Source organism: Ascidiella aspersa, chromosome 2 (genome assembly GCF_963924565.1).
Source record: "Ascidiella aspersa chromosome 2, kaAscAspe10.2, whole genome shotgun sequence".
Classification (NCBI taxonomy): domain Eukaryota; kingdom Metazoa; phylum Chordata; class Ascidiacea; order Phlebobranchia; family Ascidiidae; genus Ascidiella; species Ascidiella aspersa.
In genome coordinates, this window is record NC_139448.1 from 21,159,160 (window position 1) to 21,186,741 (window position 27,582).

At 34.2% G+C, this 27,582-nt stretch overlaps 1 protein-coding gene across 2 annotated transcripts in view; it reads left to right on the forward strand.

The window, feature by feature from the left end:
- LOC146164301 (vacuolar protein sorting-associated protein 33B-like) overlaps window positions 1-27,582 on the forward strand; it is a 71,038-nt gene that overhangs the window by 18,571 nt on the left and 24,885 nt on the right. For both annotated transcript variants that reach the window (XM_083381238.1, XM_083381237.1), the window contains exon 4: window positions 9,910-10,052. In XM_083381238.1, the coding sequence (XP_083237364.1) occupies window positions 9,910-10,052 (143 nt within the window). The remainder of the gene's footprint in view (window positions 1-9,909; window positions 10,053-27,582) is intronic.

Below are 27,582 nucleotides of genomic sequence, written 5' to 3' on the forward strand. Positions count from 1 at the left end.
ATCTGACGACAGGTCCCTATCACCCTATGTGTAACGGTTTGTAGAAAAATTTAACGGGACTCTATAAGAAAATGCTCAAAAGGCTGTGGTTGTGCTCAGCCAAAACAATGGAATAGATTTATAGGTGCTTTGTTGTTTGCATATCGCGAAGTCCCTCAAGAATCAACGGGATTTTCACCCATTTAACTATTTTACGGGAGGACGGTTCGCGGTTCAATGACCGTACTAAAGGAAATGTGGACTAACCCAGACACGGATACGAAAGGGAGGTCAAGCTACCAGTATGTTATCGATCTAAGAAAAAAGATTGAGACAACTCTATCACTGGCCAAAGAAGAGCTCAAGAGAGAGATACAAGAGGTATTATAACAAAAAGGCCAAACCCAATGAATGGAAGTCTGCAATAAAGCTCTATTGCTGCTGAACAAGTTGCTTCTCCAGTGGAATGGCCCATCCACAGTTGTGGAGAAACGAGGACAGTGTGATTATGTTCTGAATGTGAATGAAAAAAATCGTGTTTTCCATGTGAACATGCTTAAAAAATATTTCTCTAGAATGCCTACCACCGGCAACCAAGATGTATCACTGGTCCACCAGGGTTGTACGGCTGTGAGTAAAGATAACACAACCATGATGACGTCACTACAGTCTATCCAGTTTGGCGAAGAGTTGAAGGCAAAAAAGAAGGGGAAAGCGTTGGCGGCTACAAATGCTTACGTGGACATTTTTAGCGATTAACTCGGTAATGTTGGTTGTCTCGAACCTCGTATTCAGCTCAAGGATGATCGGCCGGTGCGGTCAAATCCATATACCGTTCCTTGCCACATGAGGGACGAATTACAGCGCGCGATCAGCGAGATGTTATAAATGGGAATAATACAACAATCCCGCTCAGCATACACATCGCCTGTGGTTGTCATGAAGAAAAAAGACGGTTCTAATCGGTTATGTATAGAATATAGAAAGTTGAACAAGATATCCCTGTTCGATCCGGAACCGATGACAACAGCCGAAAAGGTTTTCCAAAGACTGTCCACCAGCAAATTCTTCACTAAACTTGATCTTACCAAGGGGTTACTGGCAGATACCCGTTGCTGAGGACATTCACAAGACAGCTTTCGGTACGCACTGCGGTACGTACGAATTTCTCAAAATGCCATTCGGGGTGGTGAACTCGGAAGCGACTTTTGTTCGCGCTATGCGCTCTTTATTGAAGGGACTAAGCATCGTTGAATGGTACATTGACGAACAAATTAATTTACAAAGAGATAACATGAATAATATTGACATTAACATACAAAATTAATATTTTAAACAGGTTGCCAGTCAAACGAATCTATGTAATGTTTAAATAAAATTATGTTATATCATGGCATTTTGATCAAACAGATTTCTTCTTTTTGTATTTGTTAAGATTCGACAACCTCCTTCATTGGCATTTCATTTCTCTTTCTTTACCATGACAATAAAGTTATGTGTGTAATCGTTCTCAAAACATTTTTTCATCGAAAGAATGGCAAAAAACAACAACATTCCAGTTTATGGGGAAATCTGAATTAATACAAAGATAAACATAGCGCCATCTATCAGCATTTATGAGAAGGTACATGTGCTACTTTTGACCCGGTCTTGAATGTATTTTGCTCCAAATCATCAACTTAGGACTTACCATTCCTGTTACAGGGGGATATAAAGTTTCTTTTCACTCAGTTTCATTAATGTACTCAAAATGATATTTAACATGTATTGATGGTGTCTTTTTAACTAGGTCAGCGATTCTTTACCGTTGCGATCGCGCTCGCTTCGCTCGCCTGGTGTGCCTTGACTTAAAACCATTAACAAACACTGAGCTAGATTAACTTTAAATGTTATCGCGTTCCCTCAAAGTAGTTTTATTACACTTTTCATTAGTAGTACGGATGACGACACATGGACTTGAATTTTTAACCAAACAAACGCTTTTTTTTCGCGCTTTGCGTCAACACTTTACTGTCTCTGTAAATGTAATTAACACGTTTTTAAGTGCAAAAAATATCCGAGCCCCGCCTGATTGACAGTTGCTCTAACATTTTAATAACACAATTCTTAGTTATCATTTGTGCGGCCCGCAGAGACCTTTCTAAGTTTGGTTTTGGCCCGCGACTAGAAAAAGGTTGCCGACCCCTGCTCTAAATAGTCAAACCTTTTGTACTGGACATGCTATTTAAATCTCTGCTAGCTCCCGGGTTATTAGTAGGACCCAAGTAATGATGGCAACTAATCTAATTTCATACAGCATTAAATGACAATAATTGTGAGTACTTAGATCATTGGTTCTTAACTTTTTGTACCCGTGGTACTTTTGATGCTTTTAAATAGTCGCGGACCCCTTACGTTTTTTCTGGTGTAGTATCTTAGTTTAGTTTTTTTTTATTAAGTATATCTGCCTAGTGCACATTATGTTGAGTATAGTAACAGACAACAACAAATTACTTTATTACATGTTTATTTTAATGTGATTTCTTCATAATCCTATACATATCATCTTTGGGAACGATAATGCTGCCTTCCATTTTACAATCTATTTGTGTTACACCACAATGGAAGTGTTACGTCACACTCAACGCAATTTACAATATTATACAATGTGATTTTATTACTACCAAGATTGTAATTAAGCATGTTTCCTAGTGCTAATCAATTTAATAAAGGTTTAATTAGAAGTATTTGTGGACCCCCTGAAAAGTGGACCCCTGGTTAAGAACCACTGACTTGCTAGTCTTTGCACAATGCTTCAGTAGAATATATATATACCAGGGGTGGTCAAATGTACTCAATGTAAGAGCCATTTGCTGAAAATACAAGTACCTGAGAGCCTTAAAATTATTTCAATATAAAAACGGCAAATAATGCAAGTTCAGCAATAATAACAGAATCCTAATATAACATAAACGGTAATAAACACAATAATAGTAACAGAAATAACAAAATAACATGCACAATATTGTCAATAGCAGTCATTTTTGATTTGCTAATCTCTTAAAATTTGGACGATGTTTTGTGAGGTTCATTTCCTTAACTAGTAAACACATAGTTTTCTTTCCACTCTAGATGAAAACCTCTTCACATTTTCGTTTTTTGCTACCATTAGATGTCATCGTTTGGCGCTGATCTAGAATCCTAGCACAACGCACATTATTTTGGTTAGGGTGCAAGTTAGCGTTTTAGGTTAGGCTGGGTCAATCGTTATAATTAAATAATGAATATAATAATACTTGACCCACCCACACCCAAATGCTAACTCGCACCCTAACTCAAATATTGTGCGCTGATTTAATAATTGTGGTAGGATTCTAGACCAGCGTCCATCATTTTCGTTTTGCAGTGTATTTAGGCGAGCTAAACTGACCTAAAGCTTACTGTCTTGCAATGTAATTGCCGTGACTTGCTGTTGATTAACTCTTTGGATTCTATGTCTAGTGTTACGTCATAAATGAAATGCTGGCCTAAATAAAGGAAAGAAAAAAGAGAGAAACGATCATAAACGGTAGTCTTCTTCTTTTGTTGGGAATTTTGCGATTCGACTAGCCACAAAAGCCACAAAAACATGCCGGCGAGCTGCATGCTGCTTGCGAGCCGCAGTTTGCTCACCTCTGATATTTACCATTAGGTGGTGTTACAGTGGTGATATATACCACAGAAGGGTATTTTGATCAGTATATTTATTGCAAATACACACATAAATTAAAATTTATGTACTGTTTTTTAAGTGGTCGGTTGTAGCTTATTTTCTAATTTAAAGTTATATTTTAAATGCCTTTTTCATGAATTTTAATATTCAGTCAAAGCCCATACCTAAAATCGAATTTAAGTAGATAATGCGTTTGGCCATATTAGTAAAAACCAATATAATCATTCTCTTAAAATAGTTTAAATGCCTACGGTTTGCTATAATATTGTTAACTTTCACTTGGTACATTTTTACCATGGCTTGGCCTGAGCAATCACGTTCAAACATACTTAATCTGTTGTTTCAAGAAATATACAAAACTCTTTTATGTGCCTAATATGCCACCTTTTAAATACAAAATTTTGCCAATTTCAACCAAATAAACGGAGTGCTCTTAAGATATATTTTTGTATGACGCCATGTTATGACTGGCTTTGTAACGTCGTCCCTAAAAATGCATTCAACTTTAGCATTTTGCTAGATTCTGCCCTTAACAATTTTAAGTTGGGCAGGCCTGGTATTGATATGTCTGGTTAGAGCAACAGGCATAACAGGTGCTAACGGAGAACTCTAGGGGGGGCACAAGTTTCAAGAAATTGTGTCTAGGGGGCGTAGCCTAAAAAGTTTTATGAACTGCTGCATTACGGCAACATCATAATATACTATTATCAGTCAATGCCACTGGGATTATATCCTATAAAGTTTTTGGACAACAATACTTACATTGACCAAATGCAAAATGGTATGCAAACCATGCTTTCTGCATATACAATTTACAGTTGTATGCGCCATTTTCCAGTTAAGTTGTATACCAGTAAAAAAGGTTTATAGTGTTGATGCTTGTACATAATTGTTTTTCAACGATAATGCCAAATGATGTCATTACCATAGGTGCCAAACAGGGGTGTCCTAAAGCTTCCTGGTAAAATATGCGCTAAGCCATCAACTGAGCCTGAAATAGACAAAACTGTCAACGTGTTTTCTTAATTTTGTAATGTCATATAACACACTGCTTCATGTGACGCAACAATTTGGAATTTCTAAAACGTACTAGGATTTTTATTCGGTCTATACTTCATAGTCCAAAGAAAGGGCTTTCAACAAAAAAAATTCCTTGTTTACACCGCTCATTATGTGGCCCGAAAAAAAAAATTTTTTTTTGGACACATGTTGTTTTTATCCGAATTATTATTTTTTTTTTTTTTTTTTTTTTTTCAGTCAATTTTTTTGTTGTTCACTTTTGACAAGGAAAAAAACATAGTTAGAACATGAAATTTTCACAACTGGTAAATACCCTCCCAAGGTTGTTTCTAATATAAAATTTTTGTGCACAAGATCTAAGGGGAGGTTTTTAGGGGGGCAAAACTGTCATTTTTTACTAATTTTGGTTTTAAGCACTTTTCAGAGATAAAAAAATGTAAAAAAAATCTGATATATTTATGGATGATGGATACATGACATATACAATGCTAAGTAACAAAATTTTAAACCTTACCCCTGAACTTTTCATTCGGGGGGTCAAAATGCACAACACTTTAGGAAATTTCAATGATATATTTACACTAGAAGGAAATGACATAAACATCTGAAAATTTCACAAATGTTAGAGAACCATTTAAAGCTGATGTTAAAATAAACATTTTACCTCTTGAAAAAAAGGGGAGTAATTTAGGGGGGTAAAATTAAAATTCGGCCGTTTTTGTGTTTAGAGGTGTCTAAAAAACTAAAGAAAACATTGTTAAATAGTTTTCAATTATAAAGACAAATTATAGATTGCTCCTCAGGCCAATTTTGAACTTCAATTTAAAATAATTAACCTATGAGGGAAAATAACTAAACAAAAATATAGAAATTAAAGTGATTTCATTCATCGAATAAAAACTGGAAACAGAGTGGTGGTGTACACTGCCTCCACAATTTTTCATTTCAATCTGCGGCGGTAAAATATGTTGTTTTGTAAAAGCAATAAGTTAATTTACTAAGAGAAGCCTCTTTTTGAAAGGCAAGTCGCACGTGCTTAGTTTCACTGAGACAAGCCACTTCGCACAATGAATGTTGCACGCGCTGGACAAAAAAAGCACAGTAGGCAGCCAGCCGCTTCGCGGCCAGAATAAAGCAAGCGATATAAACAAATTCTGCATTGAAGGTTTTCTGCCGCTAGGTTAGAGTATGTAGCTGTAAAGAACTAAATCGAACACATCACACTATTGATTTTTGTCCCCAATTAGAGGCGTATAGGGGTGCAAGAAAAAATTGTCAAATATTTTTCAATTATAAAGACAAGTTATAGGTTTGCTTCGCAGCCAAATTTATATTAAGACCACTGGCAATCAATCTTGTAAAAGTGCACCATGTCCAACCTATAACACGCAACTTCGGGCCACATCCGCTTTTGCCTGCTCAAGCACCGAAACTGGAAGCACAACATTGGGAGTATATGGACACTGACAAATAAGACCCGTTAAAAGAATATAGAATAACCAAGGAATAACACCCTGGTGAAGTATAGTGGAACTGCGCTATACCCCCCCTGGTATAATATAGTAGAACCGCGCTATAACCCCCTAGCAAAATATACAAAAACCGCACACCCTGTCTAGTTTGCACTTGTTATTCAATTCATATAAAAATATTAAGCATTGTTAAGCTTAATCACAGTAGATGTTATATTACTAACTATCCATGCTCCTTTTAAAAAAAAACTGATTCACTATAAGGGCAATAAATTTAATATTGTATATCCAGTGTTTTTATAAGCAAACAATAACAAATGACCTGGTACCACCTGGATCCACCCAGGCAAATGACATAGTTGTTTATTTAACTGGAAATGCGACTATTGTGATTGCTTCTCTAAGTCAATTTAGGAGTATTTCAGGCTGCCAATCAAGGTAAAACTACAAACACACAACAATTCTATGATCAAAATTGAGTATTGTAAAATAATAGCAATCTATATGCCTGGTACTGCATTCCCCCTGCTAAACAATGTGCTTCGCACTTCAGTTACTCTTCGGAATGTCAAAAAAATGAATATATGTGGAATCAACCATAAGGTTTTTTTTGTAAAATAGATCTTTCAAAACATAAAACTAAAGTTTATAATTTTTCAATAAAATATATATATATATATATATTTTGAAACCAATTTCTTTGTTTTTCTCGCTGGTTCTTTGGCTAAAACAGTTGCCAAGCTGCCAACGCAGCATTCTGCCATGCTGCTAAATTCTATGCAAAAATTGAGATTTTCCCTAAAAACTTTCCAAAACATTAGTACCAATTGTTTTAAAAAGGTTTGCTATATTTTTTCTAGTTCAATATTAATGTTGTTAACCAGTGGTCAGCAAACTTTTTGTCATGGACCAAAGAACTCTTTTCAGACCTATTGAAGGCCACTACGTAAAACCACTACGAAAACAGTGACGGATTTAGAATATTTGATTTTAAGGTAAAATATTACACAACGCTTTAATGCCTAAATCACTGCTATACATAATGTAAAACATAGTATAAAACGAAAAAAATACGCACAAAGTGCAAATAAATTTTCAATTACATATAGTTAAAGTTGGCAAAAAATATGGTTCGAGCGGCCACACCAACTTAAAAAAAAAGTGCAATGATTTTACGGCTATCATGCGGCCCACAACTACATGATAACACTAAACAATTCAAAAGTGACTTGTGGCCCACTAAAAATGGCTCTGCGGCCCACATTTAGGACGCAGTCCACAGTTGGCCAACCACTGTTGTAAACCAAATAAATGCGCATTTTAGTTGGGAGGTAAAAAGTTTGACTAATTAGCAAAATGCATATTGCATGAGAGACAAATCTATGAGATATGACTGAAGTTTGAAGTCCTTATTAATATTGCACAAGTGCTCTGTGTGCTCTCTATTCCTTTTCATTACAGAAATTATTGTTTTTCATTGAGATATAATTTAGCAAAGCTAGGTATTCTGAAGGGAAATTTAATTTTGATTAGTGGTAAAAATAAGCATAAAAAAGGTTAAGAAGCACTGATCTAAATGTTAGTTAAATATATTTAAACTACAAACAATGATAAACTGCATTTTAGAGTTATAACAGAATAAACAAATGTATATATTATATTACAGTATAATTTTGCTTTAACTTCTGATATAAAAAAATAATCAATTTATGACTGAGTGATTTTCCATTTGGTTGACATGGTTGAATATTGCAGTAAATATTCAACATATGAATGTTGAAAATTGCAAAATGTACACAAATAACAACATGTATTCGAATATACAAAAAATATCTGTATCTGTCGATAAAAGTGACATCAATCTAGTGAGTTTGTTTGGTGCCTTGCTAAAGAATAAATGCCTGATTTAACATCAAGTTAAAGGTAGAACTGTACTAAAGTACATAAAAAACATTGTTGTATTTTATTTATAAATGTTTTGAAACATAGCCCAAAATTTAAGGGTAATAAGGCAATTTAATTCTTGTCAAAACCTACAACCTAAGTAAACATGTGTGTTTAAAATTTAATAAAACTTCACCACAAACTAGTAGAACCTTATGGAACATAAAATATGTGGTGTTTGCCAAATTTAAATGTATACCTTAGCTCCTTGGTTCTCAATCTTCTCAATATTGTGACAGACTTTCTGCAAAACAACAATTTAAACAGTGACAATTGTCCTTAATACATTTTACCTTAATGTCTTTTATAAGACTGGCAGTTGCTTTGCCCCTTCTACGAATACTACTTTTTTTTTTGCGTTATACTAGACGACTACTTGTAGCGACTTTATTAGTTAATTTTCGGTCACCTATGGTAATATTCTATTCGTTTAATAAGTAACAAAACCTAAAGTCGCTGGTGAGTTCTATTCAGCTAACTATAATTCCTATTGTGTCCTTGAGAGAATCAAACACCACAATTGCACCTCTTTAGTATATATTGTGTTATGTGTAAAAGATAAGTGCTAATAACTATGACAAAACAAGAGTTAGTCATAATATCGGGATTACACAAATCTACTTACAATATTATTATCAAATCATTACATGTTACTTCAAAATCATGAATCAAAACTGGCATACAGAACAGACATGCACTCAAAAGATGAAAACAACACGATTTCGCAAAAGTCATATCATTATAAAATTCTATTTCAAGCCAACGCTGTTCAAACAAGATCTCAATTACTGACCAGCGAGTGCTTATCCAAAAAAATCTCAAGCAGAAAATTACTTCTAAATCGCCACGCCCGACTTATCGGCGCCCATAAAATGCGCATGCCTAGCGAGCATTAAAACACCAATTCGCTCTCGCTGGCTAACTCATATTACATCACCAATGTATGTGCTAAATGACAAAAATAAAACCTTGGTAATGTACACGAAAAATAGAAAGGAACAGATCATCAATAACTACATTAATTTCAAAATGCAAAAACACTCTGAACAAACGCATCATAACACCCTATTTAACAATTCGTAATAATTCAATAATAAAACAAACTCTAAGATTTGGCTTATGAAAATTAATTAATTTAGGTGTTGACTGTGTTGATAAACACGTAACACTACTCCACAGATAACCCCTTGTAACCTAAATGTTAGGTACTACTGGTCAGTAACAAATCAAAAATATTGAATTCAATTGTAATTTTATTATTAAAGCTTTTTTAAGTATGTTGTTTAGCATACTGTTATAAAAAAAATTTCAATGCATACCAAGAATATAAGGTTACCACCAGCAGTACTGCAGCAAATTTTCTTAATAATCATAGGATGTATAACTAGTTTTTTGGTCTAAGGTTGGCCTTGAGTAGCCCTATAGTATATTTTGTCCACAGCCATCTTATTTGCAATATTATCTTAATTTTCCACATAAAACAAGCTTACTGAAACTGTAAATCTCTGCGACTGGCAATACAAATAGCTGCTCCCCAATAACAATGGAGGAGGCTGATGACTTACTTTACACCTGCATTTAGTGTAAGAAATGATTTATCCTTTTAACAGGCAATTATCAAAACTTGCCACTCGCTGGTATAACTATTAAGAGCAACTTTCAGTGTTTTTACAGGATGTGTTTGTGAATAAATTTCACTTTTTTTAATTAGCCCAAATAAACAGTAATTTTTTATTGGAATCTTTGGGTACTTATATTCCACTTTAAGAAAATACAAAATACAGCTTTACCTCTATGTTGTAGGTTACATATGAAGGATTGCTTGATGATATATTTGAAATAAAATGTGGTGTTGTGGAGTTTGGTCCAGAAGTCACAGGCCAGGAAAAGAATGTGAAAACTGCAGTCAACTGTAAAGACAAAGTATTCAATGAAATTAGAAATAGGTAATTATTTAGAAGCTGCATGATATTACATTTAATTTTATTTATTTTAACATTTTTATAGGGGAAAAAAAAAAAAAAAAAAAAAAAAAAGTTTTGACACGTTGTTTTTGTCTGAATTATAATGTGGCCTGAAAAAAAAAATTTTTTTGGACACATGTTGTTTTTGTCTGAATTATGTGGCCCGAAAAAAAAATTTTTTTTTTGGACACATGTTGATTTTGTCCGAATTATGTGGCCCGAAAAAAAAAATTTTTTTTTGGACACATGTTGTTTTTATCCGAATTATTTTTTTTTTTTTTTTTTTTTTTTTTTTTTTTTTTTTTTTCAGTCAATTTTTATGGCTCACTTTTGACAAGGAAAAAAACATAGTTGGAACATGAAATTTTCACAACTGTTAAATACCCTCCCAAAGTTGTTTCTAATATAAAAAAAAATTGCCTAGGTTCTAAGGGGTGGTTTTTAGGGGGTAAAACTGTCATTTTTTGTTAATTTTGGTTTTCGGCACTTTTCAGAGATGAAAAAATGTAAAAAAAATCTGATATATTTATGGATGATGGATACATGACATATACAATGCTAAGTAACAAAATTTTAAACATTAGCCTTGAACTGTTTATCCGGGGGGTCAAAATGCACAACACTTTAGGAAATTTCAATGATATATTTACACTAGAAGGAAATGACATAAAAATCTGAAAATTTCACAAATGTTAGAGAACCATTTAAAGCTGATGTTAAAATAAACATTTTACCTCTTGAAAATAGGGGAGTATTTTAGGGGGGCAAAATTAAAATTCGGCCATTTTTGTGTTTAGAGGTATCTTAAAAACTAAAGAAAACATTGTTAAATAGTTTTCAATTATAAAGACAAATTATAGGTTGCTTCACAGCAAAATTTTGACCTTCAACTCAAAATAATTAACCCATGGGGGAAAATAATTAACCAAAAATATAGAAATTAAAGTGATTTTGTGATGGAAAAAAAATTGCAAACAAAGTGGTGTACACTGCCTGGCAGATTTTTTATTTAAACTTGCGGCGGTAAAATATGTTGTTTGTAAGAGCAATAAGTTAATTCACTAAGACGAGACACTTTGCACAATGGATGTTGCACGCGCTGGACAAAAAAAGCACAGCAGGGAGCCAGCCGCTTCGCGGCCAGAATAAAGCAAGCGATATGAACAAATTTTGTATTGAAGGTTTTCTGCCGCTAGATTAGAGTAGATAGCTGTAAAGAACTAAATCGAACACATCACACTATTGATTTTTGTCCCCAATTAGAGGCGTATAGGGGTGCAAGAAAAAATTGTCAAATATTTTTCAATTATAAAGACAAGTTATAGGTTTGCTTCGCAGCCAAATTTATATTAAGACCACTGGCAATCAATCTTGTAAAAGTGCACCATGTCCAACCTATAACACGCAACTTCGGGCCACATCCGCTTTTGCCTGCTAAAGCACCGAAACTGGAAGCACAACATTGGGAGTATATGGACACTGACAAATAAGACCCGTTGAAAGAATATAGAATAACCAAGGAATAACACCCTTGTAAAGTATAGTGGAACTGCGCTATACCCCCCCTGGTATAATATAGAAGAACCGCGCTATAACCCCCTAGCAAAATATACAAAAACCGCACACCCTGTCTAGTTTTTTTTTTTTTTTTTTTTTCAGTCAATTTTTATGGCTCACTTTTGACAAGGAAAAAAACATAGTTGGAACATGAAATTTTCACAACTGTTAAATACCCTCCCAAAGTTGTTTCTAATATAAAAAAAAATTGCCTAGGTTCTAAGGGGTGGTTTTTAGGGGGGTCAAACTGTCATTTTTTGTTAATTTTGGTTTTCGGCACTTTTCAGAGATGAAAAAATGTTAAAAAAATCTGATATATTTATGGATGATGGATACATGACATATACAATGCTAAGTAACAAAATTTTAAACATTAGCCTTGAACTGTTTATCCGGGGGGTCAAAATGCACAACACTTTAGGAAATTTCAATGATATATTTACACTAGAAGGAAATGACATAAAAATCTGAAAATTTCACAAATGTTAGAGAACCATTTAAAGCTGATGTTAAAATAAACATTTTACCTCTTGAAAATAGGGGAGTATTTTAGGGGGGCAAAATTAAAATTCGGCCATTTTTGTGTTTAGAGGTATCTTAAAAACTAAAGAAAACATTGTTAAATAGTTTTCAATTATAAAGACAAATTATAGGTTGCTTCACAGCAAAATTTTGACCTTCAACTCAAAATAATTAACCCATGGGGGAAAATAATTAACCAAACATATAGAAATTAAAGTGATTTTGTGATGGAAAAAAAATTGCAAACAAAGTGGTGTACACTGCCTGGCAGATTTTTTATTTAAACTTGCGGCGGTAAAATATGTTGTTTGTAAGAGCAATAAGTTAATTCACTAAGACGAGACACTTTGCACAATGGATGTTGCACGCGCTGGACAAAAAAAGCACAGCAGGGAGCCAGCCGCTTCGCGGCCAGAATAAAGCAAGCGATATGAACAAATTTTGTATTGAAGGTTTTCTGCCGCTAGATTAGAGTAGATAGCTGTAAAGAACTAAATCGAACACATCACACTATTGATTTTTGTCCCCAATTAGAGGCGTATAGAGGTGCAAGAAAAAATTGTCAAATATTTTTCAATTATAAAGACAGGTTATAGGTTTGCTTCGCAGCCAAATTTATATTAAGACCACTGGCAATCAATCTTGTAAAAGTGCACCATGTCCAACCTATAACACGCAACTTCGGGCCACATCCGCTTTTGCCTGCTAAAGCACCGAAACTGGAAGCACAACATTGGGAGTATATGGACACTGACAAATAAGACCCGTTGAAAGAATATAGAATAACCAAGGTATAACACCCTGGTAAAGTATAGTGGAACTGCGCTATACCCCCCCCCCTGGTATAATATAGTAGAACCGCGCTATAACCCCTTAGCAAAATATAAAACAATGCACACCCTGTCTAGTTTTTTTTTTTTTTTTTTTTTTTTTTTTTTTTTCAGTCAATTTTTATGGCTCACTTTTCACAAGGAAAAAAACATAGTTGGAACATGAAATTTTCACAACTGTTAAATACCCTCCCAAAGTTGTTTCTAATATAAAAAAAAATTGCCTAGGTTCTAAGGGGTGGTTTTTAGGGGGGCAAAACTGTCATTTTTTGTTAATTTTGGTTTTAAGCACTTTTCAGAGATAAAAAAATGTAAAAAAAATCTGATATATTTATGAATGATGGATACATGACATATACAATGCTAAGTAACAAAATTTTAAACCTTACCCCTGAACTTTTCATCCGGGGGGTCAAAATGCACAACACTTTAGGAAATTTTAATGATATATTTACACTAGAAGGAAATGACATAAACATCTGAAAATTTCACAAATGTTAGAGAACCATTTAAAGCTGATGTTAAAATAAACATTTTACCTCTTGAAAAAAAGGGGAGTAATTTAGGGGGGTAAAATTAAAATTCGGCCGTTTTTGTGTTTAGAGGTGTCTAAAAAACTAAAGAAAACATTGTTAAATAGTTTTCAATTATAAAGACAAATTATAGATTGCTCCTCAGGCCAATTTTGAACTTCAATTTAAAATAATTAACCTATGGGGGAAAACAACTAAACAAAAATATAGAAATTAAAGTGATTTCATTCATAGAATAAAAACTGGAAACAGAGTGGTGTACACTGCCTCCACAATTTTTCATTTCAATCTGCGGCGGTAAAATATGTTGTTTTGTAAAAGCAATAAGTTAATTTACTAAGAGAAGCCTCTTTCTAAAAGGCAAGTCGCACGCGCTCAGTTTCACTGAGACGAGACACTTTGCGCAATGAATGTTGCACGCGCTGGACAAAAAAAGCACAGTAGGCAACCAGACGCTTCGCGGCCAGAATAAAGCAAGTGATATGAACAAATTCAGCATTAAAGGTTTTCTGCCGATAGGTTAGAGTATATAGCTGTAAAGAACTAAATCGATTACGTCACACTATTGACTTTTGTCCCCAATGAGAGGCGTACAGGGGTGCAAGAAAAAATTGTCAAATATTTTTTAATTATAAAGACAAGTTATAGGTTTGCTTCACAGCCAAATTTATATTAAGACCACTGATAATCATTCTTGTAAAAGTGCACCATGTCCAACCTATACCACGCAACTTCGGGCCACATCCGCTTTTGCCTGCTAAAGCACCGAAACTGGAAGCACAACATTGGGAGTATATGGACACTGACAAATAAGACCCGTTGAAAGAATATAGAATAACCAAGGAATAACACTCTGGTAAAGTATAGTGGAACTGCGCTATACCCCCCTGGTATAATATAGTAGAACCGCGCTATAACCCCCTAGCAAAATATACAAAAACCGCACACCCTGTCTAGTTATTATTATTTTTTTTCAGTCTATTTTTTTGTGGCTCACTTTTGACAAGGAAAAAAACATAGAATTTGGAACATGAAATTTTCACAACTGTTAAATACCCTCCCAAAGTTGTTTCTAATATAAACAAAAATTTGCCTAGGTTCTAAGGGGTGGTTTTTAGGGGGGAAAAACTGTCATTTTTTGTTAATTTTGGTTTTAGGCACTTTTTAGAGATAAAAAAATGTAAAAAAAATCTGATATATTTATGGATGATGGATACATGACATAAACAGTGCTAAGTAACAATATTTTAAACCTTACCCCTGAACTGTTTATCCGGGGGGTCAAAATGCACAACACTTTAGGAAATTTCAATAATATATTTACACTAGAAGGAAATGACATAAAAATCTGAAAATTTCACAAATGTTAAAGAACCATTTAAAGCTGATGTTCAAATAAACATTTTACCTCTTGATAAAAGGGGAGTATTTTAGGGGAGCAAAATTAAAATTCGGCTGTTTTTGTGTTAAGAGGTGTTTAAAAAACTAAAGAAAACAGTGTTAAATAGTTTTCAATTATAAAGACAAATTGTAGGTTGCTTCACAGCAAAATTTTGACCTTCAACTCAAAATAATTAACCCATGGGGGAAAATATTTAACCAAAAATATAGAAATTAAAGTGATTTTTTGATGAAATAAAAATTGCAAACAGAGTGGTGTACAGTGCCTGGCAGATTTTTCCTTTAAACTTGCGTCGGTAAAATATGTTGTTTTGTAAAGGCAATAAGTTAATTTACTAAGAGAAGCCTCTTTCTAAAAGGCAAGTCGCATGCACTTAGTTTCACTGAGACGAGACACTTTGCACGATGAATGTTGCACGCGCTGGACAAAATAAGCACAGCAGGGAGCCATGCGCTTCGCGGCCAGAATAAAGCAAGCGATATGAACAAATTCTGTATTAAAGGTTTTCTGCCGGCTGCCGCTAGATTGGAGTAGATAGCTGTTAAGAACTAAATCGATTACGTCACACTATTGACTTTTGTCCCCAATGTGAGGCGTATAGGGGTGCAAGTAAAAATTGTCAAATATTTATTAATTATAAAGACAAGTTATAGGTTTGCTTCGCAGTAAAATTTATATGAAGACCACTGGCAATCTATCTTGTAAAAGTGTACCATGTCCAACCTATAACACGCAACTTCGGGCCACATCCGCTTTTGCCTGCTAAAGCACCGAAACTGGAAGCACAACATTGGGAGTATATGGACACTGACAAATAAGACCCGTTTAAAGAATATAGAATAACTAAGGAATAACACCCTGGTAAAGTATAGTGGAACTGCGCTATACCCCCCCTGGTATAATATAGTCCACCGCGCTATAACCCCTTAGCAAAATATACAAAAACCGCACACCCTGTCTAGTATTTTTTTTTTTTTCAGTTAATTTTTTGTGGCTCACTTTTGACGAGGAAAAAAACATAGTTGGAACATGAAATTTTCACAACTGTTAAATACCCTCCCAAAGAAATTAAAGTGATTTTTTTATGGAAAAAAAATTGCAAACAGAGTGGTGTACACTGCCTGGCAGATTTTTCATTTAAACTTGCGGCGGTAAAATATGTTGTTTTGTAAGAGCAATAAGTTAATTCACTAAGAAAAGCCTCTTTCTAAAAGACGGAGAGAAGCCTCTTTCTAAAAATAACACACAACTTCGGGCCATATCCGCTTTTGCCTGCTAAAGCACCGAAACTGGAAGCACAACATTGGGAGAATATGGACACTGACAAACAAGACCCGTTGAAAGAATATAGAATTACTAAGGAATAACACCCTGGTAAAATATAGTGGAACTGCGCTATACCCTGGCAAGATATACGAAAACCGCACACCCTGTCTAGTTTTTTTTGTTTATTTCTTCAGTCAATTTTTTGTGGCTCACTTTTGACAAGGAAAAAAACATGTTTGAAACATGAAATTTTCACAAATGTTAGAGACCCTTTCCAAATTTGTTTCTCATATAAAATTTTTGTGCCCCCCTGGTATAATACAGTAGAACCGCGCTATACCCCCTGGAAAAATATACAAAAACCGCACACCCTGTCTAGTTATGTGGCCCGAAAAAAAAAATTTTTTTTTGGACACATGTTGTTTTTGTCCGAATTATTTTTTTTTTTTTTTTTTTTTTTTTTTCAGTCAATTTTTATGGCTCACTTTTGACAAGGAAAAAAACATAGTTGGAACATGAAATTTTCACAACTGTTAAATACCCTCCCAAAGTTGTTTCTAATATAAAAAAAAAATTGCCTAGGTTCTAAGGGGTGGTTTTTAGGGGGGCAAAACTGTCATTTTTTGTTAATTTTGGTTTTAAGCACTTTTCAGAGATAAAAAAATGTAAAAAAAATCTGATATATTTATGGATGATGGATACATGACATATACAATGCTAAGTAACAAAATTTTAAACCTTACCCCTGAACTTTTCATCCGGGGGGTCAAAATGCACAACACTTTAGGAAATTTTAATGATATATTTACACTAGAAGGAAATGACATAAACATCTGAAAATTTTACAAATGTTAGAGAAACATTTAAAGCTGATGTTAAAATAAACAATTTACCTCTTGAAAAAAAGGGGAGTAATTTAGGGGGGTAAAATTAAAATTCGGCCGTTTTTGAGTTTAGAGGTGTCTAAAAAACTAAAGAAAACATTGTTAAATAGTTTTCAATTATAAAGACAAATTATAGATTGCTCCTCAGGCCAATTTTGAACTTCAATTTAAAATAATTAACCTATGGGGGAAAACAACTAAACAAAAATATAGAAATTAAAGTGATTTCATTCATAGAATAAAAACTGGAAACAGAGTGGTGTACACTGCCTCCACAATTTTTCATTTCAATCTGCGGCGGTAAAATATGTTGTTTTGTAAAAGCAATAAGTTAATTTACCAAGAGAAGCCTCTTTTTAAAAGGCAAGTCGCACGCGCTTAGTTTCCCTGAGACAAGCCACTTCGCACAATGAATGTTGCACGCGCTGGACAAAAAAAGCACAGTAGGCAGCCAGACGCTTCGCGGCCAGAATAAAGCAAGCGATATGAACAAATTCAGCATTAAAGGTTTTCTGCCGCTAGGTTAGAGTATATAGCTGTAAAGAACTAAATCGATTACGTCACACTATTGACTTTTGTCCCCAATGAGAGGCGTACAGGGGTGCAAGAAAAAATTGTCAAATATTTTTTAATTATAAAGACAAGTTATAGGTTTGCTTCGCAGCCAAATTTATATTAAGACCACTGACAATCATTCTTGTAAAAGTGCACCATGTCCAACCTATACCACGCAACTTCGGGCCACATCCGCTTTTGCCTGCTAAAGCACCGAAACTGGAAGCACAACATTGGGAGTATATGGACACTGACAAATAAGACCCGTTGAAAGAATATAGAATAACTAAGGAATGACACCCTGGTAAAGTATAGTAGAACTGCGCTGTACCCCCCTGGTATAATATAGTAGAACCGCACCATACCCCCTGATATAATATAGTAGAACCGCGCTATGCCCCCTGGAAAAATATACAAAAACCGCACACCCTGTCTAGTTTATTTTTATTTTTTGTTTTACAGTCAATTTTTTTGTGGCTCCCTTTAGACAAGGAAAACAACATGATTGGAACATGAAATTTTCACAACTGTTAGATACCCTTCCAAAGTTGTTTCTAATATAAAATTTTTGTGCCCAAAACCTAAGGGGTGGTTTTTAGGGGGGCAAAACTGTCATTTTTGTTAGTTTGGGTTTTAAGCACTTTTCAGAGATAAAAAAATATAAAAAAATCTGATATATTTATGGGTGATGGATACATGTCATATACAAGGCTAAGTAACAAAATTTTAAACCTTACACCTGAACTGTTTATCCGGGGGGGGGGGGGGTCAAAATGCACAGCACTTTAGGAAATTTCAATGAATTTGCAATACAAGGAAATGACATAAAAATATGAAAATTTCACAAATTTTAGAGAACCATATAAGCCTGATGTTAAAATAAACATTTTACCTCTTAAAAAAGGGAAGTATTTTCAGGCGGGCAAAAATTAAAATTCGACGGTGTCTAATAAATTAATAAAAAATTGTTAGATATTTTTCAATAATTAACCTATTGGGGTAAATAGTTAACCAAAAGTATAGAAATTAAAGTGATTTATTGATAGAATATGATTGCAAGCAGAGGCGTACACTGCCTTCAGATTTTCCATTTAAATTTGCCGCGTTAAATATGTTTTTTTTTAAGAGCAATAATTTATTTTACTAAGAGAAGCCTTTTTTTAAAACGCAAGTCGCACAGGCCCAATCGCCGAGCTTTACTAAGACGAGCCACTTCGCACAATGAAAGTTACACGCACGGGACAATAAAGCACAGCAGGATGCTAGTCGCTTCATGGGCCAAATAAAGCAAGCGATATGAATGAATTCTGTATTCAATGTGCCGCTAGAAAGGAGTAGATATCTGTAAAGAATTAAAATGATTACGTCACACTATTGACTTTGGTACCCCAATTAGACAAAGACCACTGGCAACCTATCTTGTAAAAGTTCACCATGTTCAACTTATCAACGCAACTTCGGGCCACATCCGCTTTTGCCTGCTAAAGCACCGAAACGGATAACACAACATTGGGAGTATATGGACACTCACAAATAAGACCTGTTGAAAGAATATAAAATTACTAGGGAATAACCCCCTGATATATGTAGTAGAACCGCGCTATACCCTGGCAAGATATACAAAAACCGCACACCCTGTCTAGTTATGTGGCCCGAAAAAAAAAATTTTTTTTTGGACACATGTTGTTTTGATTTTTTTGTTTATTTCTTCAGTCAATTTTTTGTGGCTCACTTTTGACAAGGAAAAAAACATGATTGGAACATGAAATTTTCACAACTGTTAGAGACCCTTTCCAAATATGTTTCTCATATAAAATTTTTGTGCCCCGGAACTAAGGGGTGGTTTTCAGGGGGACAAAACTGCTGTTTTTTGGTACTTTCAGTTCAAAGCACTTTTCAGAGATAATAAATCATGAAAAAATCTGATATATTTATGAATGAAAGATACATGTCATCATACAAAGCTAAATCACAAAATTGTTAACCTAACCCCGGAGTTAATTATACCGGGGGTTAAAATGCACAACACTTCAGGAAATTTACAGTCCAAAGAAAGGACATATAAATCTGAAAATTTTACAAATGTTTGAGAACAATTTAAACGTGATGTTTAATTTTAAACAGTTTACCTCTGCAAAAGTGGGTATTTTAGGGGGGTAAAAAAAAAATTGTCCGTTTTCGTGATAAAGACTTCTAATAAATTAAATAATTTGTTTTCAAATATTTTTTAATTATAAAGACAATTTATTGGTTTGCTTGGGCAGCAAAATTTTGATTTGTAACTCAAAATAATTAACCTATGGGGGAAAATAATTAACAAAAAATATAGAAATTGAAGTGCTTTTATTGATAGAATAAAAATTGCAAACAGAGAGGTGTTCACGCCTCCAAATTTTGCATTTAAATTTGCGGCGGTAAAATATGTTGTTTTGTAAACTTGAGCAATAAGTTATTTTACTAAGGAGTCTCTTTCTAAATGGCAAGTCTAATTTTACTAAGACGAGACACCGCACAATAAATGTTGCAAGCGCGGGACAATAAATCATAGCAGGATGCCAGCCGCTTCATAAGCTGAATTAAGCAAACGCTATGAACAAATTCTGTAAAAGTTTTTCTGCCGCTAGATGGGAGTAGGTGTAAAGAACTAAAACGATGACCTCACACTTGTTTTTTTGTCCCTCCAATTAGAGGTGCATAGGGGTGCAAGAAAAAAATGTTAAATATTTTTAAATTATAAAAACAAATTATAGGTTTGCTTCGCAGCAAAATTTAGACTTTCAACTCAAAATTATTAAGCTATGTGGGGGGAGTATAGAAAAATTTAACACGCACTAAAATAATCAGTTAATATTGAGTATATCCGGACCATGCTATATACCCTGCTATAATATAGTATGACTGCGCTATACCCCCCTGGTATAATATAGTAGAACCGCGCTGTGACCCCACTGGCCTTGGTCTAGTTAATATTTATTTTACTGATCGTAAGTTCTGGTGTTATTTTTTTGCTCAACTAAAAATTCTGTCTATTCTACATAAAAACATAAAATTCAAAAACTGAAATGCGAAAAATTAAAATTAGCTCTCCTTTGTAATAGCAAGAGGATGAAAGGACAAACACAAGAGTTACTTACATTGTCGAGGCTGGCGACAACGTTTTTAAAGTGGTTGGATAGCTTAGAGCAAGGGTTCTTAAACTGGGGGTACAAAGCACCTTAGCAGGGGGTACAACATGCAGTGTGAAATTATGTGCTCTTTAAGCATATTTGTAAAGAATGCGTAATTCACGAAAAAGAAAGAGCAAAAAACCATTAGTAAATTGACTGATTGTTTGTGTGTAGTAAATATTGTTGAACTTACAAGACTTTTTTTAATGCATGCATTCAACACGTAATTTATAAATACACTGAGTTTAATTCCTATTATTACAATTTTATTTAGTTCCGTCGACCATCGTAGATGAAAGCTCAAAGTGTATGAACGCTTGAAAAGTTAAGAAACACTGCAATAGAGTGAATAGAGTAGACCGATGACTAGCTATCTGATACTTCAGGGGTTTGCTCAGGAGGCTTTGTTATTTATTGCGTAATATTTTGAATGAAAGAGGCTTCCATAGAGCGAATTTGCAGAAGGCTTCACAGGATTGGAATTTTGTGTGATGTGGTGAAGTAGTCAACAGAGGTATTATCATAGGTGCTGTTTCCTAGAGTTTGAAACAAGAGGAGGCAGGCATATTATAGCAAGTCCCATTAAGCTTTAGTGTTTGCAACATAAATTCAATTGAATTAGGTAGGGCAACTTCTGGTCGTCAGAAAATGACATTATTTCAAAGTTTTGCAAGACTTGAGTTATTGCCTTTATGTTAGATTAGTTTTGATTTTAAGGATGTGTAGGCGAGTTGTTAGCTCAGGTTCAAATTTTTGCATCACATGGTTCATGGTGGCTTAAGAAAACAAACAAACAATTTGCCTACAAAAAATCAAATGTTTAGTTCTTAAACAGATTGAAACAAAAGAAACTTACATAAAAAGAAGAGTTATACTATCAGTTTTCGAGACATTTGAGGAGCCAGTGGCAAGACAGCAAGAGTATAATAATTGTTGTGTTTTTTTAACTTATTTTATCCCACAGCTATACGATGAAACATGGAAATTTAAAATATTTAAAAGCACGTCCCTAAGTTGTGGCAAAAGCATAAAACACCGTGGCTGTGTAGAAGTTTTTTAAAAAGCAAACTATATTTGGGACTTTATTGGTTGTTAATATAGTATAATTAACTCTACTGAGGATTTTGTAAAACTATTTGTGGAATGAGACACAGCAGCAATTAACTCATCGGGGGAAAACATGAAAACAATATATAAATTAAAATAATATGTTTTAAAGATGCAAGGTGCAATAGAAAATTTGACTTTTAGCTATGTATAGTGTAATGAGGTTTCATACATATGGACATTATTGGCAACGCAAAGCAGTACTTCTTGCTTCATGCGAGTGTAGGTGCATTTCATGGCGTACATGGGTAGAGTTTCAAAGTGCTTTTGAAAAGCAAAGTTTTCCAATTGCACTCTGCCCAACACAGGATGAAAAAAGTATTTCAGGAAGGAAAGTCTAACCTTTGAATGTGACAAATGTTGCACTCAGCAGCCGACAAAGGAATGTGTTAACACAAATATCAAATGTTGTACTCAGCGGCTGACAAAGGACTGTGTTAAGCTATCAGGCTTCAAACCAGGTGAAGTTCAATAAAATGGCTTTCTAAAAAACACATGATTATTGCGCAGTGTCTGGTGTTTCCTTCTTGCTCTATGATTAATGCAAATGACCTGAAATTTATCAATGTTATGATATATAATCTTGTTATAGATGGGTTTTTGTGCAAATTCAAATCAATCATGCCCACCTATAGTAATTCAGTGTATACAGTTTTCATATATTTTAATGCATTTTTAGTTATTGACGGCAACATCTGCAGATTTGTTTGCTAGAGCAGCGCCCTTGCTTTGTCTGTCTATCAACAAGTTGTATAGGTGTAAATCAGATCAGCGTTTGGGGATCAGTCCAAGCTCAAAAACAACACATTAAAAACCTGCAAAAAATCTTGCATTAATTTTTTGTGCTGCTATCACAATCATTGAAGGAAAATCAGTGAAACAATTGATGTAAGAGATTTAACACAGCGACACAGCCCAAAGGGTTAGCCATTTATGGCATTCAACAGATCATTGTAGCTAGTGCTAAATATTTTACGTTATAACAACCAGGGCTGGGGAGCTGGAGCCCGGAACGCGGAGCTAATCATTTTCTCTTGAGCCAGAGTCATTGTTATTATTTTTGTGGAGCTGGAGGCGGAGCTGGAGCTATTTTTGTGGAGTTTGTTCCATCTCCAACGTTAGTTAGCCAAAAGCAATTTTTAAAACTTGCCATTGAATAAGTGACTGATGGCACCGGAGCTGGAGCCGGAGCCAAAGGATTGAGTTTTACGACTCCGGAGCTGGAGCCGGAGCCATTTAATAATTGCCTGATGGCTCCGGAGCTGGAGCCGGAGCTAATGCTATTTTACGGTGGCTCCCCAGCCCTGATAACAACTCAGTAGTGTACTAGGTTGCTCTTCCATACATGTGTCAAACCTTGTAAAACAACAATATCATTACAAAAATAGGAAAAACTATGTTTAAATACAAGAACCACTTGCGAACAATCGTAAAACAAAAAACAAACCAACCGAAAGAAAAATTGATAAACTGGGTCTATATTTGATAATAAAGTTGTACATTTGTTAAATTGTTGATGAAATTTTCTCAAAATTGCACAGTGGGAAATGGAAACAACCATCTATCAGGAACTATGCAAGAATTCACATATTATATTCTTAGGGATTGAACATTCTTGATTAGGATAAACACAAGGTTGTATGTTATAAGACATTGCTTTAGCTTGATTGTGAATTTGTTAGGTTAGGTAATTTGAAGAAATTTGTGATGGTGTTAGAATGAAATTGTTGTACATTTATTAAAATCAATATTTTTTGAAGAAATTAGCCAGTCAATATGGCAGGTAGGGATGTTCAAATTTGAATATTGGATCCTTAGATTCAAATCCTTTTTTTGTGATTGGAACCAATATAATTTATTTGTTTCACTGCAGAAAGTTGTGCCTAAATGTACATAAGCAGATGGCAAGTTTGGATTAGGACATGTAGTGGTGGCAAAACAGCTACTGTGCTTGTTTTAAATGTTTTAATGTATCGCGGCATCAGTGCGTTTTTGGGCGGCCAAACACTTGCTGATAACCCACTTTCTTCATAAAATGTCAATCAAATGTTATTAAAAAAAAAAAATGTTATAACTAACATGTAATGTCAGGTGCAGAGATTTTGCAATTTTTTAAAGGCGTTAAGTTGTCAAAGTAACATCATTTCGAAAAACGTACAAAATGGCTACCGGACTGCTCAAGGTCAACTTTAGGTCAACTTTTACGACCAATTACTAATCATTAAGTGTCAATCAAATGTTCTTAATAATGCCGGCCAGTCAGGTGTAGAAATTGTCATTTTTTCTTAAAAGCATTCAGTTGCAAAAGTAAAGTTCCATCGAAAATGTGTTGGCTTTAACCAAAATACGCTATGGGGTTACTCAAGGTCAACTCTAGGCTAATATCAGCAAATTTACACCACAACGTAATTGTTAAGTAATATTAACATGTTACTGACAGTAGTAACTTTGTATTCTTTGCAGCATATTATTTGACTGGCTTATTGACAGATCATTTTTGTAGTAAAGTAAAACTAAAACAAAACAATGTCTTGTAAAACGAACTGAATTTTTTTGTTTATTGTGTTGCATTTTACCATATGGTCAAAAAAATGAGTTGGGACAACAACCTTGTTTTTATATCCTGTTTAGTTTGTTTGTGTAGTTGTGCACAAATATTTACAGCTGTTTTAAATTTAGTTGTTTACAATGTTAATGATTTGGCATTTAGTCATAGTTTTATATATACCCTTTAGTGCTGTTTCGCCACTTAAGGGTATATGTATTATGTATATTCCAACAAAAAAAGAAGGTAAATATTTTATAAAAATATACTAGGATTCGTAATTCTAGATTTGAAACCTATTATTCTAGAATACTTTGGGATTCTACTTTGAACATCCCTAATGGCAGGTATATCTGCTTTCCACCTAGGTGAGGCAATGTAAAAAAATTAGCCTGTGGACAGCAAGTGACCAACTGTTTTGCGATACTGACGAAGCACTGCACAGTTATTTCGTTGTTTTAAAAGGTTAAAGTTAATAAAGCCTGCGAATTGATTTGCATTTCTTGCTCAGTTTTTTATCATATTAAATAGAGCGGAAAATCAATTCTGGCTTGAAATTGCGTACTGTCGCAGAAAACTGGCAATTAGAAAATAATTTGTATTGTCGCACTTCAACATTGTTTGAATTGGGTTGGCATTACGTAGTTTATCATATAACATTAATTAGTCTGGTTGCCCAACAAATTTTTCATAGTTTTTTTAATTTATTTCGGAACAAGGGTATATACATGCAAAATAATGAAATAAAAGAAGCGTCTGTAGTTCTCAGGGGAAGAGAAAAGAGTGTTAAATCATCTAGTCAGCTGCCCCCTGGCTGTGAATTTGTGTTAAGCATTTTAAGAAAAAAATAGGCGAAACAAGATGCATTACAAAATAATTTTTTCGTAAATACATGACAAACAAAATATACAAAACAAAAGACATTAAATTAAACAAAATAAGTGTTGCATTTGAATTCACAAATAGTGGTCCGTGGTCCAAAATAGTTTGGGAAACCCTGGATTAGGGTATAATATAAAAGGCGATGTGCATGAGTGTTTAAATAATATTACATTTTTGATAGTCCAATTCCCCTGGAAATCTTTTGTTCAATCATTTTATTACGAGGTAGTCACAACAATTTATCATCTATAATGAGGCCTAAATATTAAGCTGAATTGACCTGTTTCAGATTATTATCCCTTATTTTAATACTTAATTGAATTTATATTTCCAAATTTGAATTGGTAACCAAGTAATGTAGAATGATTAACTGATAAATTGTTAGTCCCATACCAGAGGTCAATTTTTTCTACATTTATTTGAATTATTTTTTGTAAATTCTTATGTCATTGTGAGAGGTATAGATGTTGGTAATATCATTTATAAAACTGAAACTGCTTATAAAACTTGTTAGAGGAGAGGTGCCAAGATACAACCTTGTGGGACACTGCATTCAGACACTGATGGATTAGAAAGAGTTCTTCCTAATTTTTTTACTTTCCTTCCCTGCCTTTATATTTTCAAAGGTGGGCCTCTGAAACCATGATGATTTAGTTTTTTAAGTAATATTTGGTTGTCTATGAAATCAAAGGCCTTGTCTTAATCAAGGAAAATATACAGCTATATTTGTGGTTATCTTTGTTAATTAATAGGTTATGATATAATTCTGTTGTGGCAAGTGAGGTTGAGTGATATTTTCCAAATTCACGCTGATGTTTACTGATAGTTTCATGTTTTGCCAAAAAAAATTAGAAGTTGGGTACACTATGCACGGATCTGTAATGTAGCTTAATTATAAATTTCAAAGCCAAAAAGGTCGAGTAGATCGACAGCATCTTAATTAAGACGTTTCGATACGAACTTGAATCATCTTCAGTTAGTGTGACTGAAAAGCAAAGTGACTGAAAAGCTGAAAAGCAAGTTAGTGTGACTGAAAAGCAAAGCTTCACACCATATACGCCGTGAAATTCACAGGTTTGTACTTCACGCTACTGGTGGCAAAGTTGGATTTCGATTGATCCACGACACAACCAAAATGACGAAATCGTTTCGAATAAAGGATCGACAGGAACATTTGCAGCGATCTAGTGTCGTGTATAAATTAACGTGTTCATGTGGTGCTTCCTACATTGGTCAAACCCGACGAAATCTTTTAACGAGGGTCAAAGAACACAGAGTGGACGAGAAATCAGAGGTTTGCAGACATCTTCTGCAGCACTCAGACCATAAGGTTGATTTTTGCAAACCCGAAGTGCTCGGAGGGGCTTCAGACGTCTTTAGATTGCGGCTACTCGAGTCGCTATCTATTCAAGACTGCAGCCCTGAACTGAACAGCGACACCTTATCTACACCGCTCTACCTATTCAACACCTAAAGGCTCCAACTGTAAAAACTCTGATGATAACAATTGCGTCCTGCCTTTTATAAGTGAAGCTTTGATTTGCTTTTCAGTCACACTAACTGAAGATGACACAAGTTCGTATCGAAACGTCTTAATCAAGATGCTGTCGATCTACTCGACCTTTTTGACTTTGAAATTTATAATTAAGCTAAATTAGAAGTTGTTGGTGCATTACTTTAAAACGTCAACTTTGAAAAACATCCACTTTGTTTATTTACCCTCAAAAAACGAAAAGATATGTTCTTAAAACAAATTATAGTTCTTAAATCAAATTATAAAAAAGTAGTCAATATAACTTGTGTGAAGAACAATTTTTATTTTAAAGCAATTTCTGCATTACACCTAATCAAATTTCAATTACAAGCAAGAATGTTGTCATTAACTTATTCACAACATTACAATAAATCACATATTGATTGACGTTACTTAAAGTTCCTATTAATTGTTATATTAACTTTAAATGCCTGCTACTTGCTCTGCCAAATTCGCTAGATTGCCCTCAAGGAACGAAGGTATTACGCCTGCGTTAACAGCAGCAGCACAGAGTTAATGTTTAACATTGTATACAATAAATTAACTGCTAACTGCATACTGCAGCAAAAATCAACAAAAATTTGTTTGAACGCAAACCTAGCCTTAGCAGACCAAAAACATCACTACAATAGGGCACCAATATATCATTTAAGTTTAATTTTATTATTATTTATTTTAATTATCGTTCTGGCGTTATTGTTCTACTTTGCTAAAATTCTGTCTTTTCC